The sequence below is a fragment of the Elgaria multicarinata genome, chromosome 4 (assembly GCF_023053635.1).
Source record: "Elgaria multicarinata webbii isolate HBS135686 ecotype San Diego chromosome 4, rElgMul1.1.pri, whole genome shotgun sequence".
NCBI classification, from domain to species: Eukaryota; Metazoa; Chordata; class Lepidosauria; order Squamata; family Anguidae; genus Elgaria; species Elgaria multicarinata.
Window position 1 is genome coordinate 116,384,469 of NC_086174.1, and position 18,014 is coordinate 116,402,482.

At 43.4% G+C, this 18,014-nt stretch overlaps 1 protein-coding gene across 1 annotated transcript; it reads right to left on the bottom strand.

The window, feature by feature from the left end:
- Window positions 1–1,932: 1,932 nt before the first annotated feature.
- Window positions 1,933–13,849, bottom strand: BAG2 (BAG cochaperone 2). Its single transcript, XM_063125029.1, has 3 exons — window positions 13,661–13,849; window positions 3,663–3,772; window positions 1,933–3,002 (listed from the first exon to the last, which is right to left on the bottom strand). Exons 1-3 carry the CDS (start codon window positions 13,822–13,824, stop codon window positions 2,602–2,604), a joined length of 675 nt encoding a protein of 224 aa, XP_062981099.1. The 5' UTR covers window positions 13,825–13,849; the 3' UTR covers window positions 1,933–2,601.
- Window positions 13,850–18,014: the final 4,165 nt, after the last annotated feature.

An 18,014-nucleotide genomic window follows, 5' to 3' on the forward strand; every position in this document is an offset into this window, starting at 1 on the left:
GCTACTGGTTCTTTTAGTAATGAAATCCTAGTGTCTGTATGTGTAATTGAGGGTTAATACTAGTGATCTAATGCAAAGATTTTTATGGATAGCTATGCTGCTGGTGACGAGTTCCCTGCCAATCAGATGATCAGTGCTGCCAACTTGGACAGTCCTCATTACCTTGAAGCTTTGGAGGAGAAATTTCCTGCTACACCGCCAAATAGATAGGAGTGCACCATCTTTTCAGTCCCAAGGGCTGCATGCACATATGCTCATACATATATGTGTGCATACATTCAATAGTGTATGTGGATCTCTGGGGTAAGGAGTAGAATACCTTCCTTCCACCATCACACCCTGAAACAGACCAACCTTTCCTTGCTTCTAGCAGCAGTAGGAAAACAGTGATTTCTATGAGGCTCTCTGGGGAGAAAGCAGAGACTACAGATGGTGGAGAATTTGGTGATGGGGTCAGGACAATCTGTGTGTGTGTGCAAGTTATGCATCTCTGAAACAGATGTTTGATGCTGTCAGAACATAGTGTTCACCATATTTTTTGCAGTTTTCCCTCAGTCCCAGGTAAGAAAGGAATATCATACTTATAGCCCTGGATGATGGTCAACCTACCTATCCCTTTATCTGCATAAAGATTGTCCATGTGCAGTAGCCTGTTCCCATGCTTATGTCATTGTTAGTGCATATGTCATTATTAAATACATTATTTGTGTGTAAAGAATAAACAAATAATGTATTGTAGCTGACAACAGTTTCCATAAAACATGGTTAACTTGACATGGGAAAATGTTAATAATCATCTATACTTCGGGTGCAATGTTTTGGATTAGAACTTCCTGCATTTGTCACCATTGGCAATGCTGGCTGGAGCTGATGGGAATTGAAGTCCAAAACATCTGGAGTTCACTGTGTTTCTATAATATCTAATAAGTAATACACTTAAAAGCCCAAGTTGATGCCTGAAGTATTTAAATCAAGACATTCTATATCCAAAAGTGTTGCATAGAAAGAACGGCTATTAGGCATATATGGTAAAAATCACATACAGAATTAACATGCAATAATTTGAAACAACTGGGCAAACAATAATGGACTTAAAATACTTAATATGCTTGTGGGTTGATTCTCTACAAAATCTCAAATTGTGTTTTGAAACCTCCTTTGCCAATATTATAGGATTTGTCAAGAATATTAGTGTCATTGCTAGATATGGTGATTCTGAGAGCATGATTGACTTAATCTTCTGAATTTATTTTCTGAAATGGCAATGGATAGCTTCAATATGAAAATTAACCAAGAGTGGTAAGAGGGCAATCCTGTTACATTCAAAAAATACCTCTACCCCAAAGCTTTTCTCATAATGGTCCCCTTTTCTGATATGCTAGAAGTATGTACAGAATCATACGTTTTAGCCTTGGAGTATCAAGTGATGCATACCTGTCATCATAGTCTTTTATTGCAAGATAAAGGATTGGATCCAAGGATCCTATGAGTGAAGTTCTGCCCACAGAAATGAGGGAGAGGCAATTTTTGCTGTACCCCCAGAATAACTGCTCCAGAAGTTTGGGTGAATGTGTGGGAGGAGTTAAAAGGGGGAGTCGGCAAAAATCACCTCTTTCTGCATCCTATAAACTGATAGGTACATTTTAATGTTTGTTTCTGAGCAGGAATGCAACTAAAATATAGTTCAGTAAAGGTCTTCTCCTTCTTTACCTGGCTCCAGAAATTGAGATCTTTAGATAAGTAATTATATTCTCAAGAAAACCAAAAAGCTATTGAAGTGTTTACAGTGTAAAGCACAGTCTAGTTTATTTACGACTCTTCAGAAAGAAAAAAGTGCACATCAACTTTTTCTTCACACCTATTGCAGCAACCTCCCCACCCCACAATCCCAAGCACATGTTCGTTCGTTCACCAAACGGAAGAAAAAAATGTGCTAGGTGAATTTTTTGTGTATGACAACACTGAAGCTTTCTAGAGAACGGAAAAGAACAAAATAGGTACTGCTGAGCTTCCAGAGTTTAGAAGGAAGAGATGATTTTACAATACAAGTATTAAAATACTAAATGGGAGCAAACCAGATACAGCTTATGAAAAGGTTGATCCTTAGGACATAAGAATGTCTACATTTACAGTCAATACTGTATTTTAAATAAGGCTATACCTATGCTACCTATTACTTTAAATATACTCAGCAGTTTAAGGACCTGTTCCCTGTACGTACATGGTAAAATAGTCTGTTGAACCTGTTGGGAACAAAAGCCATGGAATAAAAACTGCTGAGCGTTCATATGGTTCTTGCACCTGCTTAACCCTGTAGCTGCCACAGGATGTGCTTCATATAAACACACTTTTTAACTGGTGGTCTAACCAGGGATACTCTTCACCCCCAGGATAGGGTAAGGGTATTTTTCCAGGATTCTCCCACCTGTGTGCTCTGAATACCCAAGAATTGATTTAAGGGCTACATAGACATGCAAGGCCTCCTTAAATTCAAGGGTATCCGATTTGTACTACTAAGCCCCATACGTTTAATGTTAACAGCAACATTTCTTTGCTTTTGTATACAGTGTGGAAACATTCATTTTTATAATTCAATAGCTTTTAATCTTTTCCATTGTTGCAGAGTTGCCTTGCAGTTGTCTTCTGATGTTCTAATAGCATGATGGATTTTTCAGAATTTTCTATATTTCTAAGAAGAGTCTCTAGCCGTCTTTTGATTTTCTTCTGATCTTCTATAGCACATCCAATTACAACAGACTGGAATTTTTGATCAACGGGTCCAGATGGAACCTCAGACGTACATGCTCCGTAAAGTGACATTAAGCGGCTCTTGGAGTCTTCCAAATCATCCAAGGTTTTACAGACTATTTCATCAATCATCCGTGTGGCACGTAACAAGGACTCCTGCTGCTGGGGATTTCGGATGGTTTCTACAGAAACTTCAACTGTGAGGGTTCTGCCCATCAGGCGCTTGGCTGTCAGATTGAGTTCTTCTCTTTCACCTGCATTTTCAAAGGGAAACATTTTAGTTTTAAAGCTTTACAAAAGATCAAATTACTGTGAGTTCAAAGAGGAAAGATAAACTCATAATAGTACTTGCATCATTTATTCTGGCCATAAAATCTGGAGTGCAATAACACTTCTAGTGGGCTTGAAGTGACTTTTCTGAGAGATTGCCCAGTTTTCATGCAGAGCCAACACAGTGTTTCTTTTTAAACCCTGGGTTGTGAACATGTCCGCATATTAGTTCATGCAACTTGATTGCTCTCAATGCAAGTGGGAGCAGCTAAATGCAGGGGTCCTCTGTTCCCAAGTTGTTTATTGTGATGTTCAAACCCCAGAACCCTGTTCTGTCTCTCCTCCAACAAGCCAGAGTTGGAACCCAGGGTTTAACTGATGACTAGCATGCTGGCTTGTTCACAACCAGTTGTGGGGTTTTTTAAAAACTGGATTGTCATGGCATGTTAACTAGGCGATTCGTCTTGAACAGTATTAGCAACCCTCCATATTAGATAGTGTTAAGACGTTTCAACAGTCAAATAAAGGGGTTGAAACATCTTATGGCACATATATATATGAACTGATTATCTTTCTATAACATTTTTTTTCATTTTTCCAAAGTAGGTTTCAAATGAGAGGTTTAAGAATTACTGGACTCTCACCTTCACTGATGTTCCTCATATCCTGACTGTTTTGTACATTGTGGATCATTTCCAGAAGCGTTTCTTTTTCCTGCTCCATTGTAGAAGCAGCATCACGCAATGCTTCAACCCTGTGGAGAGGAAAAACCAAATAGGAAGATTGTTTACAGGTCATTAAATACTACTCATATTGACTCTTCATGTTCTCCAGGGAACAACTGAAATTATTACTCACTAGCTGTACCCGGCCACGTGTTGCTGTGGCTCAGTCTGGTTAAATGGAAAAGAAAGAAAAGAGAAAGCGCACGTTTCTAATATGTTTAATTTCACAATGCTTGTGGGTATACAAAAAATTTTTTTGTTCCATTGTCTGTGCAGATATAGAGATTGTCTGGTTTGCCGACTCTAGAACACGCAACATATAATTGTCCATGTGAGAAGCAATCTGTGTCTAGATCTAAACCGCACAATTCTAAAGATTGGCCCTGAGCTTTGTTGATGGTGATTGCAAACGCCAATCGAATTGGGAATTGCAATCTCTTAAATTGAAATGGCATATCCGTCGGAATCATAGGAATGCGAGGAATGAGGACATCTTCACCTTTGAAAGGTCCTGTCAAGATTGTTGCTTCTACGACGTTGCTCAGTAATTTTTTTACTGCAAGCCGTGTGCCGTTGCAAAGCTTTGGCTGGTTGATATTTCGCAACATGATAATTGGCACGCCGATTTTCAATTGCAGTACGTGCGGTGGCATCCCTGGCAGATCGAGTGAATTCAAAAATTCTGTTGGATAATTAACCGCTTCATCTGCTTCCACAACAGTGTCGACGGACTTGTATGTGACTGCCTCGCTTTGAATGTTAGACTGAATAATATTGTTAAGTTCGTAGACGCCTTTGTTCTTGGCCACAAGAATAGCTCGTTCACTCAGCCAATCGTGATTCTTATAATTGGTTTGAATATTGGGAAATACTTTTTGAACCAATTCTTCTTTTGACGTCACTAAATTGCAGAAGTTATGAGGCAATGAAATTCGTCCTGAGGTCAGATCAACCGGCACCTTTCCGTTCCCAATTTCCAGCAATTGACGTGAGAATATCTCAGCTGATCGATCGTTTTGCAGCTGGACACGCATATTTGTAGTTAATTTTAACATCTTTACGTGTCGCCACAAAGTAGAGTATTTCAGGGAAGCATTTATTTCGTCTGCTGGTGTCAATCGAGGAATTACAGGTAATGTTTGCCTGAAATCTCCTGCAAGCAGTATTAATGCGTTCCGAAATGGTCTGATGTTTCCATGCAAATCTTGCAATGATCGATCAAGAGCCTCAAGCAATTTTTTGTGCGCCATTGTGCATTCATCCCAAACAATAAGTTTGCATTTTTGCAATACTTTTCCCATGCCAGATGCTTTGGAAATGTTGCACGTGGGAGTTTCAGTGAATTGCATGTTCAATGGGAATTTCAAAGCGGAATGAGCAGTTCTTCCACCTGGTAGCAATAACGTGAAGAAAGCAGTTAACGTTGTAGCCAGTGGATTCAGGGCTATTTGTTGCACATTTGCAGCTGTGAAATAAACGCGTTGTCCATTTTCTAGATGTACTGCTAAGTGAACAACAGCTGGACTTCGTTCATGTATGGGAAATGAAAGAATTCGCCATACAGCTTCATTGCTGCTTCTGTATCTTCCAGCCTGACCAGCATGTGTTCCTTTTACGTCCAACAGATGGCGCTGTTTTTAAAAAAAAGTATGTTTTTTACCTGTCACAGGTGTGACATCTATAGAAGGCAGAGGCAGTGGATTGGCCTACTGGTTGGTGATGTCACAATGACTTCTCTCCTATTTGCATAAGTGACTTGGAGGAGGCCTCTGGGCTTTTATATACCCTATTTCTTCGATTCTAAGATACACTTTTGTCCCCATCTATAATATAGTTACATAAAAACACACGCGTATTCGAATGCAACGTTGTGTCAAAATTTCAAAGCAATCAGTGAAGAACTTTCGGAGATTTAAGATTAGGAACAAACGGACATTTACATTTTTATTTCTATAGATTAATTAATAGCAGTGCCAATTAATTTAACATTTAGATTGAAGAACTAAATTCCTTACACTGCCTGTAAGTTTTACCTTGTAGGCAAATTAAAATAGCAGCCCAGCTATTTACCAACATTGAAAGAAATCAGAAATCCAGCCCTTGGATCTTGATTGTCTCTATTTTGGCCTTCATGAGAGAAAGGACTGAGACTAGGCTGTGTGAAATGAGAAGGGCCTACATGCGAGGGTAAAAAATTCTCGCATATACACAATGGAAGGAAGGGAGGAAGTATCCCAGGTGTTGTCAAAGGAGAAATGTCAACAACCAAAGGAGTACAGCAAGCTAGAACTCCCAATTTTGGGAACATTCTTCCAGTGGCCATTATAAATCCCCCAATGACTATTTCAAATAGTTTTCAACTATTTATACACACAGGATTGCAATTGTACTCCTGTAAAACACTGTATAAAATGATAAAATATTTCCTTTAGGGAAATGAGGGTGCCTGGTGAGAGCGGGGGTGGCTTTATGACAGTGTTAGGGTGCATGCACATAACCAGGTAATTTCAGACAGAACCATAGTGGGGAAAGGGTAAAAACATGGCTGCTTTTAAGTTTTAAAATGCTGAGATTGCTAATAATGGCTATCATATCTGTTCAGCCCTCTGATTCAATGTAAAAGGTCAGGAGAAGGTCTTCCTTTTTAAAGACTGGGATGTCTATAGAAAGATGCTTGTAATGAACTAGCAAAATGCCCAAAGTCAACATGGGGAGAAGGCAAGTAAGTAATCTCACAACGCTACTAGAATAAGGGACTAAATTTGTTCTCTGCCTATGTAATAGTTAATAGGTCCTGCTTCTACTACAATGTTTGAAGCAGCCCTTAAATGTCAAATCAATCCTGTGTTTTTAACGTAGCCATGTCTAGCAGCCTTTTCCTTACACACATCTTGTTATAAACTCCTTAAGAATGTTCAGGGAAGGTTTTGTACAGAGAGGAGTATTTCAAGTTAGTGGCAATCTGTTAGCGGCTGAAATACTACAGCCTTGACAATTATCTACCATCTCAGCTGAACACTATGGACTCCTCTGAACAAGCTATTTATAGCAGGTTCATGACTGGCCGCTCACGGAAGTTTCCTGGTCAATTACATGATGCAACCATCCATTGCCTCTCTTGTGCTTTCTGTGGTTTAATTGAAAATGAAAAAACGTAACGAAAAACCTCTCTTCCATTTCACCATGAAAAGACAAAATAGCGCTATAAAAAAGAGACAGAAGACACCACCATCTTGTGGCTGTATAAATGAAACATACAGAACTTCTAGTCAAAGGGAGAAAAGGAGAGGGGAACTGGAAGTGTGTATAATGGTACCAACTGTCTCTGGAGAGGCCACCAGTGAGGGAGGAAGCAGCAGCCAGGCACCTCTCCACCGTGCCTGGGTCCAGCTCCAGCTGAGAGCCCCCTCCCTCCTGCTGTCAACTGTCTCTGCAGAGGCCACCAGTGAGGGAGGAAGCAGCAGCCAAGCACCTCTCCATCATGCCTGGGTCCAGCTCCAGCTGAGAGCCCCCTCCCTCCTGCTGCCAACTGTCACTGCTGAACTTTGCAACTAAGAATATAGTGCCTGAATTTGCTTTCCCCCCTCATCCTACCCTCTCAATCCCCCTTCCTTTTGTGTCATTTTTTTTAGATTGTAAGCCTGTGGGTAGGGACTGTCAAGAATTTTTTTTTTTAATCCGCCGTGAGAGCCTTTTTTGGCTGAATGGCGGGATTAAAATGTTTAAATAAATAAATAATGGGAACATGGCATGGTTGTGGGATGAAAACGGAACCCAGAAAGCTGTGGTAAAGTTGCGGGATTTTCCCCTGGTGTAGAAATGCCCTATGCCTTAATCAACTTGTAGAGTAGCTCAACTTGTAGCCAAAATATTTATCACAGTCCATTTCCAGTAAATCCTCCCTTCTTTTTCTAAGCTCGCCAGCTTCATTTTTTGGAGGTTTTGGAATACATGTGGAAAGGAAACAGCAGCTCTTTCAGTTTTAGTACAATACAAAGCAGATGATGTAAGATAGTTTTCCTATTCTAGTGAGTTGTACAGTAACATTAGTGTAGTAATGTTGCCTTATATAGCTCTGGCAGCTTTTTTTTTAACCAGCTGCTCCCTATGCCTTGAACAGCAAGCTGACAGTGCAGAAATCAAGCTTGTGAGCCCTTCCCCTTCATCTCCATCACAAGAAAAGCTTCATCTGCTAAATTCCCAGGCTGCTGTTACAAGCAAAGGAACAGAGCCAGGGCAAAATGACAGCCTTAACTATGCTCCCTGGATTGCTTCCAGTTTTTATTTTGTAGTGACTTAATCTATTTTTAAATGGTGTCCTGTGAATAACTTCAGATTTTAAGAGAATCTGTTTCCTTCCTCCTGTCCACAGAAAATAAACATCCAGGTTGAGGTGTGAACTAGATTGTGTGGCTGAAACTCTGGGGGATTAGGAAGAGTTGCTTTGGGGTATAGTTCTGAAGTCATGTTTGAATTCACCATGTTAAGGAAGAGGGGCTGTGCGATTTATGTTAATTCTGGACCTCCCCCCACCCCCCGCCAATTAAGCTGAAATTCTAAGCACATTTAGCAGGAGGGGGGGATTCCAGTAGGCTTAAGTCTGAATAAAAATGCTGAGGGCTGTGCTGGGGATCCCTCAGAAACTCAAGGCCCAGGCCCTGCTAACAGAAAAAAAGGTGCCCAGGCTCCATGTGGTTTCTGGAATGACAGCTGGGATGCCCAGGTCCCTCCTAGTTTGGAACTATATATAGGTCTCTCCCACCATAGCACCTGTGTACTTCACTCACAACACTGGGCCATCTCTGTGCAACAAATTTCTTCCTCAGTCCTCAGTGTCATAAGCAGCCGAACAACCTATGAAATTCAAATTCACCAACATCCATCATGGGCTAGATTTTAGGACCCACTCAATGCTGGGCATCTCAAATAATTACTTGCATGTGTGAAACAACCATTCCAAGATAAACACCATTGAGGAAGTTTTCATGTCCCCTGACCCCACTGCAAACACACTACTTTACAAGAGAGGCAGTCCATAGATGACAGAGGTATGTGTATAGGTATCAATCATCTGTAAGCAAGTAACACAGACTTATGTTTATCCAAAATTACTGAAAAATTAGAACCTGCCCTGCCCAAAAATGTTTGCTGCATTAATTAATCAAATAAAAGAATTTACATGAAATTCTTCAGATAGTGTTCTGAAGCATCGATCATGCAGTTAAAATAACAATGAAACCAATCAATCGTATTGCTGAAACACTACAAAACAGAAGCAGTAGAAAGTGTAAAAGCCAGCCTAAACAAGGCAAACAACACAAAAGAAGAACTGAAATACTGCCAAAACGATGTCAGGCTCAGCACCAGGTGAGCCTCCCTAAGGAAGAGAGTTCTAAAGTTGGGGTGCCACAACATAACAAGCAGGTCATCATCTGTCTCACTTCTGTAGGCAAAGAGACCCTGAGCAGGGCTTCTGAGGAACCTCTTAGTGACTAGGCCAATTTATGTGGAAGAAGCCAGACCTCAAGTTGCCCTGGTCCCAAGCTATGTAAGGCCTTAAAGTTTAAAACCAGCAGCTCAAATTGAGCCCAGAAATGAACAATTGCAATTTACAAAGCCATCTTCAAGGGCAGCCCCGGATAAAGTGCACTGTAATAATCTGAACACATTGCAGTGATATATATCATCTCTGTCCCTTTTGATACATGAGTGCAGCAGCCCCCTTTCTTCTGAAGTGATTAATCATATAATAGTAAAGTTGGAAGGGGCCTATAATGCCATCGAGTCCAACCCCCTGCTCAGTGCAGGAATCCATCTTAAAGCATCCCTGACAGATGGCTGTCCAGCGGCCTCTTGAAGGCCTCTAGAGTGGGAGAGCCCACAACCTGCTTTTACAGTCAGGAAGTATTTCCTGATGTCTAGCCAGAATCTGGCTTCCTGTAACTTGAGCCCATTAGTCCGTGTCCTGCACTCTGGGATGATCACGAAGAGATCCTGGCCCTCCTCTCTGTGACAACCTTTCAAGTATTTGAAGAGTGCTATCATCTCTCTCCTCAGCCTTCTCTTTTCAAGGCTACACATACCCAGTGCTTTCAGTCTCTTTTCATAGGGCTTTGTTTCCAGACCCCTGATCATCCTTGTTGTTCTCATCTGAACATGTTCCATCTTGTCTGCATCCTTCTTGAAGTGTGGTGCCCAGGACTGGACGCAAAACTCAAGATGAGGCCTAACCAGTGCCAAATAGAGGGGAACCAGTACCTCATGTGATTTGGAAGCTATACTTCCATTAATGCAGCCCAAAATGGCATTTGCTTTTTCTGCAGCCACATCACACTGTTGGTTCATATTCAGCTTGTAATCTACAACAATTCCAAGATCCTTTTATCTTGTATTGCTGAGCCAAGTGTCCCCCATCTTGTAACTGTGCATTTGGTTTCTTTTTCCTAGGTGTAGAACTTGGTATTTATCCCTATTAAATTTCGTTCTGTTGTTTTCAGACCAGCGTTCCAGCCTATCAAGATTACTTTGAAGTTTGTTTCTGTCTTCCAGTGTATTAGCTATCCCACCCAATTTTGTGTCATCTGCAAATTTGAAAAGCATTCCCTGCACCTCCTCTTCCAAGTCATTAATAAAAATGTTGAAGAGCTTTAGCATTTAATGAACTTTCCCTTTCCCTAGAAGTCCCAACTGCCTCTGTGGACAGCATGAGAAGGAGGTGCCTCGTCGGAAGTTGCCACGGATAGTCAATCTGTTCTGCTGACTTGGATTAGAGAGGCCTGGCTTCAAATTTCAACTCCGCTAAGAACTCCTGTGAAACCTTTAAGCATATAACTTCCTATCAGTTTCCATTTCCTCTCTGTATTATCCAAGAAGGCCATTGTCAGGATTGTGGCACTGGGTGCACCACTCCAGCGAAAGCACTGATTAATAATCACTAAAGAAATGTTTGAAAGGATTGCTTCTGTTTAAAGGTTGTTTGTTAAAAGTATGGAAATGTCTGGTTTAAATACACATGCGCACTATGAACCTGCCTTCCATAGACAGAAGGGCTCTGCTCACAAAAAGTGCCTCTGCCTGGGTTTTTTTTTGGTGGGGGGGAACCCTCCCTCGCACAGCTCACTCTATTCAGGGTTCCTTGACCTTCTGTACAGCATTTTCAGGGGGCTGCTGTGGAGAGGAGGGGGCAGGGAAGTCCACTACTGCCAGCCCAGTTATGCAGACCTAAATCTGCATCCAACCCTATATATCATTGGTGGTGGCAGCTATGTCTCATATAAGCGTCAGTGTTCCAAACACAATTTTTTGTAAACCGTCCAGAAAGCTTCAGCTATTGGATGGTATAGAAAAGCAGCAAATAAATAAATCTGGGCTCTTCCCACTCAAGATTCACCTGACTCAGAGTGGAATTTCCAGATCACCATCACACTTCTGCTTAAGTGAAAAGAATTAGCTACTATGACATTAAGCATGGCAGGATGTTTAAAAAGGAATGCTAACTAAAAGTTTTTCAGTTATTACTATTTAAGTAAGGTGCTCATTATAATTAGAAAAAGGTGAACTTAACTATTTGTATTCAACCAAGACCCAACTCTAGGTCTGACAGAACTCTGGCCAAAATGCCCTCTGGTGGACCTGGACAGGATCTACACTATTCCTTTAAAAGAGTTTATAACAGTAGTGACAACTGTTGGGGCCCAGGACACAATACAGTTTTCAAACATTTTCTTAGGCGTCATCTACACCTTGAGGCCTTCTGGGATGGAGTGGGGAGGGGGAGAGGAGGATCCCAGGCTTACCTGCTTCCAGGATCATCTCCCTGCATCTAAACGCCAGTGCATTGTCCTAGAAGTCAAGAGGGACATTCTGGCGTGGCGTGTTTTTGTTTCTTTAAGGAGGGGCCGGTCGCACAAAAAAAAAGTTAAAAAAAAACACCCTAAAAACTTTGTGCCGAAAAGTGCCAGCAGCCATCCCAGCAATGGCAAAATTGCTCCCCCCCTGATGGGCATAGAGTCACCCCACACAGCTCTGTGCCCGTTTGAAGAGCTCTGCTACCTGCAGAGAGGACCTGGGAGCCCACGCCACACCACCCGTGGTCCTCAGGGTTGTCCCAGGACCGTGGAAAAAATTGGGAAAACCACAGTCCCCGTTATCCCTGGACAACTGAGAAGTCGTCCCTGGTTGTTGTTGTTGTTATTATTTATTACATGTATATACCGCCCCATAGCTGAAGCTCTCTGGGCAGTTTACAAAGTCCCCAGGATCCCTTGGGCATCATTTGGACGCACAGGGACGACTTCTAGCTGACCCCAGGATAACTGGCAGGTATAGATTAGGCCAAAGTGTCATATCCTGCTTGGTGTAGATCTGGCCCTGATATGGCAGCACTAGAAACAGAAACAGCTGCCATGCTCCAAAGGTAGCTGGGACTAGCATTTTCATTGCCTAGAATGCTCTGGAGTGCTCAATGAAATGTCCATTTGAGGACATTATGGGAAATTTAAATGGTTGCTTGTATACCCATCCATCTGGGATGGGCCCAGAGGATAGGCATCAGTGCTGATGGGCCAGGCCCTGGCAATTGTCATAGAGTGCCAGGCGTTGAAGCCTGGCCTGTGTTCCACTTTTATGTTTCTGACATCATTCAGAGACATAAAAATACTTGGACTTGGTGATAGGAGCACTAATTTATGTTATATTGAACATATGGAAGGGAAGGAACAGTCCGCATTCCCAAGCTCCATGTGTTCAGCCTAACAACGTGTGCAAAGATACCCTACAGGCTCCTTCTCCGAGACTGGGAACCCTACTTTTCCAATTGTGTGAAAAGCTCTATTCATACAATTGCACGTGTGTCTATGCTCTATGCCAGGGGTGTTGAACCACTTTCAGTCCGAGGGCCAAATTCCACTTTGGACAAGCTCACGGGGCTGCATTCCAGTGGTGGGTGGAGCCAAAATACAAAAAACATACTAGCATATTTTAGTTTAAAGTTCTTTCTTCTTGTAACTACATCTTAGGAGAGACATTTCAACTTGTTAGAATAGGGGAGTGGGGACTGCAAAAGAGCTGGGATACCAGCAAACCATCAGAGGTGGCGGCCGGGGTGGGTGGGAGTTGAAGCCAAGGGAAGAGGGAATGGCCAAGTGGGGAATCTCAGAGGGCCTCAGGTCTGTGGTTCTACGCCTCTGCTCTATGTTCACATTAAGTTAAAGGCATAGAGATCTGGAGCAGCGACTGCACGCCTGATCATGCTCGCCTACTCCTCATTCATTCAATGTTTTGTGTGAATGGTGCTAGGCTTATGGAGGAAATCACTGCTTTTCCATTCATTTCTTTGAAGCCCCACCTTGAAAAGGGGCCCCAGCCCCTCCTAGTCAGGAAGGCTGGCAGTGAAGCTCACGAGGCCCTGAGTCTGAGGAGCACTTTGCGAAATTAAAAGTAATCGCAATTACAGGATTATAGTGAGGATTGTCAACATTTCTCTCCCTGCCCACTCCTGACAAGGTTTCTGTGTCAGCTTTATCAGATGCCTGAGAAGTAAAACAAAAAACACCACCCAGCAGGTGAAGTCATGCGCGTGCCCCACCCCGCCAAAAGAATATGCAGAGCCAGACCGGGCGGAGGAATTTATAAGAAATACAATGAATAATCATAAATAAAAAATATCCTTTAATGACGGGTAACTATCAGAGCCCGTCGGCTCAAGGAAAGCGGCTGTCTCTCTCATTTTCATTCTTAAAAGCTACATAGTCTAGACGAGGCGCCCCAATTCTCCCCTTTCCTCCGGGAGCTCCCCTTTCCTATCGAGGGGGGTGGGAAAGGGGGGCTCATCTGAGCCGCGCGCGCTCTCCTTCTACAGCCACCTCATGACAAAGCCACCGACAGTGTCTCTGGCCAAGCCCTCCCTGGCGGCTTACCTCCGCTCCAGCTGGTCGAGGCACTCAAGCAGGCGGCTGGAGCGGTCCGCCATGGAGGTGGAGCGGAAGAAGCGACCTCGAAGCTGGTGGCCGCCGCCCGCTTGCTGGGCTGCTTCGCTGCCGCAGGAGCTGCTCTTGGCGCTGCTAATCTTGGCCTGGGCCATAGCGAGCTGCGCAACGAGGAAGGCGCCGCCGCCGCCGCCAGGTGCTTCTGCCGCTTGCCTGGAGCGCGTCTCCGTCCACACAGGCAGCGGCTGCCGTGACAGCGGCGCTCCAGGACTGACACCCGACTCGCCGCCAAAGAAGGAGACGAGCCGCCCCGCCCCAAGCCGTTCCCTCCCTTCTCCCGCTCTCAAGATCCAGCGGTGATGAAAGAAAGTACCCTAATAACCGTAGGCATACGAGAGTGACTTATTAACTAATAGCACCGGGGGGGGGGGCGCACTCTGCGTATGCTCAGCGGTGCCCTCATCTTCCGCGCATTCCAGCCATGGCATGGGGAAATGGTCCTTCCGAGGCGTCGCCGTAGTGAACCCCGCCCCCCGGCCCAAAGGACGCTCTCTGTCTGGAAGCATTTGTATTCAGCACAGTCCTTGCCGGAGAAGTGCGGGCGAAGGGCCTCCCTGCACAAGGAGTGAAGCACGTGCGTGAGAAATCCCCCGCCCCCCGTCCCCACCTCGGCGCCCCTCGAAGGGAAAGCGCAGCCGAGTGAGCGCATGAGGCCGCTGCTCCTTCAGCGAAGGGCCGCCCCTCTAGGCTGCAGCCGCCCAGAGCTTGAGGGTGAACGAAGGGGCAGAGGCAGCTGCTTTTAAACCGCCTCTAGGCAGCACTGTGGGCCCAATCCTGCTCGGTCGCGCAGCGTCCAGAGAGGGTGAGCAAGAGCGGGGAGGTAGGCGCAGGCCCGGCCTTCTCTGGCTTGCACACTGCCCTTCCCGCCCCTTAGAAGTAGCAAAGCTCACAGTAGTAGCTGGAGGGTGGGGGAGAGACCTGGGGCCTCTTACCTCCTTGCTCTTTTTCAACCTCCGCTGCAGGGCAGGAGTAAGTAAGGACAAGATATGGCTATTTATCGTTTGTTCGTCTCCGCTCCAATCGACCGCTTTCCCTTGAAAATAAAAGTGGCACTAAGTGTGAAGCACCCTTTTCAAATATATGTTTTACATCATATGTAGTTAGGCACTAAATACAAGTATCGGGGAGGGAGCCGCACGGTGAGGGTCTAGAAGCGCTCATGTTTTCATCAATGCTTGACATATTAGAGCTTGTTTCAGCCTTGCCATTGAAAATGTGCTCGGGGGTCGTGGGGGGCTGCACCTTCCTTGAACGCTGGTTCAAGTTTTGTCCTTGAAAATCAATTTCTCCCCATAACGGTGGACCGAAGTGAGACCACCACTCCTTCCCCCCTCCTCCCCACCATCCCAGGTTCTCATTGAAGTCATGCTTTTTCATATCCAGCTTAGATAAAACTTTCTTTTAGCAACGGTGGCAAACCCTTTTTCTCCACTCATAGCATCTGCCCTGATGCATAAGTAGATAGTGCTACCTGCGCTTTGAGTTCTGTATTTGCAGGAGGGGGTGGGGGAATTAACGGGATACAGCAGTCCTGCAGTCTCTTGTGCTCCTGCCAATAGTTGGCAGAAACTTTCCTCCCATTAACTGCACTGCAGTACTTTCTCAGCTTTTTATCACACCTTTTTGGGGGGGTGGGGGAAAAGGGTTTTCTACTGCTTTGAGAAGGTGCAAATAAATGTCCCTTTTAAATCTTTTTTTTAAAGAACAAATAAAGCAAAAAAAAAATTACATCAAGAACACATTAAACAATAAAAATCTGCAAAGGAAGTGCAGGAGGAAAGGTGAGAGATAAAAATTGTATAGCCGAGAGATGTTATGGCATCATGGCTAAGACACTGAGCTGTGGACTGGTTTGAATCTCAACTCCTTCACAAACTCACAAGTGAACCTTGGGCAAGCCACGCTCAGCCGCAACCAGCTACAATAATGCTGATTTTCTCACAGGGGTTTTGCAAGGATTATAAGATAATGTATGTGAAGTGTTTTTCATCTTTACAGCCCTAAATGGCTGCCTGATTTCACATGATCTGGCAAACTCCTATGTTCCAATGTAGCTCAACAGGCCTGGAATTTCACACCTTTGCAGTGAACCCTGAATAAACTGTCAGAGGTTGCTGATTTCATCACAATGAATAATAGTCGGAACAAACTAATTATTTTGATGTGTAAGTTCAAGGGCTTGTTAGGAAAGTGGATCTTACCACATTGGATGGTTAGAAAAAGAGCTTCTTTAACCTCTGGAGAAAAAAAGGGGGGGAATCCATTTGCACTAAGGGGGTGCCTTTTCCTAGACCCAATTTTCCGTAAGTATGAGATTTCACTATCAGCTTGGGTTTTCATGAAAACATCTTATTAGGAATCCAAAGATGCTTTCTCTCAGAACATCCTCTATGCAAAGAACTCCGCATATGCTCTGAAACCAAATATTCTACTCATGTAGGTAATGTGTAACGTGAAGTCAATATAACTATTTCGAATTCTATGTGATTGTTACCTTCCTTTGTTCTTTCCCCCACCTATATATACACATTTGGGTTGGATTTGTTTTTCCACCCCCCCCACTGTTCCAGAGGGTCCTCCAGGAGGGAGATGGATGTGGTGGTGGTGGTGGTGGGGAGATGGACAAGGAGGGGATGAGGCAGACAGCTGTGACAGCAACAATGGCAGGCGGTAGGAAAACTTGTGCCAAGAGGTCCTCCAATCCTCTAGAGCAGATTTCATGGACACAAGGAGCTGGAAGGAAATTAACAAAACACATCTCCTTCCTCATTCTATCAGCAGGATGCTCCACTGGATCAGAAGCCTTCTGTGGGTGGAAGGAGTCCTTCCATCTACAGGAGGCATATTCTATATTCAAAGCTGTGGGTAGTATCCAACATTGTCCGAGCATTAGTGCTAATAGTTACTAGTATAAACAAATCAATGCTTTTATAGTCTAATTAGTTGCCTTTTTTGCTGATGCACCATTGAATTTTGGGGGCAAATTACTGCTTTCCTCATTGTCCTTATTGCATTACACAAATCAATACAACCCTGTATCTGGACATTTGGCTGCATTGCTTTAACAGGAAATTTCTCGCTAAAACCTTCCCCACATGCAAGACTGCAGTTAACCTTATCCTTGTGTTCTTATATTTCACAAGGTTTTGTTAAATCCTGTCTCTTCTGGGATTTGGGCAAGTAAATCCAAAGTGGCTTCCTCTTCTTCCTGGCTGGGATGACTGGAGGGGTTCTTGGCAGAAGTCTTCAAACATCTGGATAGAATAGGGTGTGCAGGAGGTTTAAACTGATTGATGGAAGCTTATTGTAATTATTTTTGGGAGAACACTTATATAAGATAGAGCCATCAGTAGAGGACTTCCCTGTCCCCCAGACCCATAACAGGGGCCTGATCAGCATGCCCCCATCATTCAGATGTGATGCCTTGCCTCTGAAATATCATTCCCTATCCTTCTGTCAAGCTCCCTCTTTGACATCTTCCTATTGAGAAAAAAACCTGAAAATGCAGTTTTTCTGTTGTTAACATGATTGGATGATGCTCTTATATCTCATGGCCTATTGTTTTACTGCTGTGTTTTTAACTCCTTATTGTTCTGTATATTTTATGTGCTGTGAGTGCCTCATGAACCCTTTTAGTCAAGAGGCAGAGTACAAATGTGCTTACTAAAAACCCTGCATGTGCTCTCAGTATTTTAAACTGTTAAATACAAATTATTATTAACATGTGAGAGATTCATGCCCACCTTTTTTTTTACTGTGTACTGCAGGTTCTCAAGCCCATTGTTGATTCAAACATGTACATGCAATATTAAGCCTATAAAATATGTATCTCTACCTATAAAGCGGAAAGTATGTGTGTGGGATGTATGTCCGGAAATGTTTACCCACTAAATGTTTACCCACTCCTATAAAAATAGGAGCTGACATAATAAACCTACATGTTTTTACCTTTTAACCCATTTGCTTTCCTAAGTGACTACAGAGCAGATTATAGATCTATCTTATCTCAACAAGTATAGCCAATTCTAGCCTCTAATCAGTGATCCTGTAAGAACATTTTTCCATTCCCAGCTTTGTATATAAAAACCTGAGGCTAGTTGAGCAAAATTATCAGCCATGGATTCAGGCTTTTAAAAAAAACGAGTGCAGAAAGAATTAAATGTGTGTATAAAACAGCACTGTAAGTCTTCTGTAAAAGTAGTAGTAGTTGCTGGAACTCTATAAATAAGCATTTGAAGAGGACAGAAGGCTTTCCTTCTATGAAAGAAAGTATGTTGTGACATCA

Excerpts from the sequence above, each read along its gene's own strand:
- BAG2 (XM_063125029.1), bottom strand. The coding sequence starts at position 13,824 with ATGGCCCAGGCCAAGATTAGCAGCGCCAAGAGCAGCTCCTGCGGCAGC. Across the intron at positions 3,773-13,660 it reads CTCGACCAGCTGGAGCGGAG|GGTTGAAGCATTGCGTGATG; the intron begins GTAAGCCGCCAG and ends TCCTCTCCACAG. Across the intron at positions 3,003-3,662 it reads TATGAGGAACATCAGTGAAG|GTGAAAGAGAAGAACTCAAT; the intron begins GTGAGAGTCCAG and ends TTGAAAATGCAG.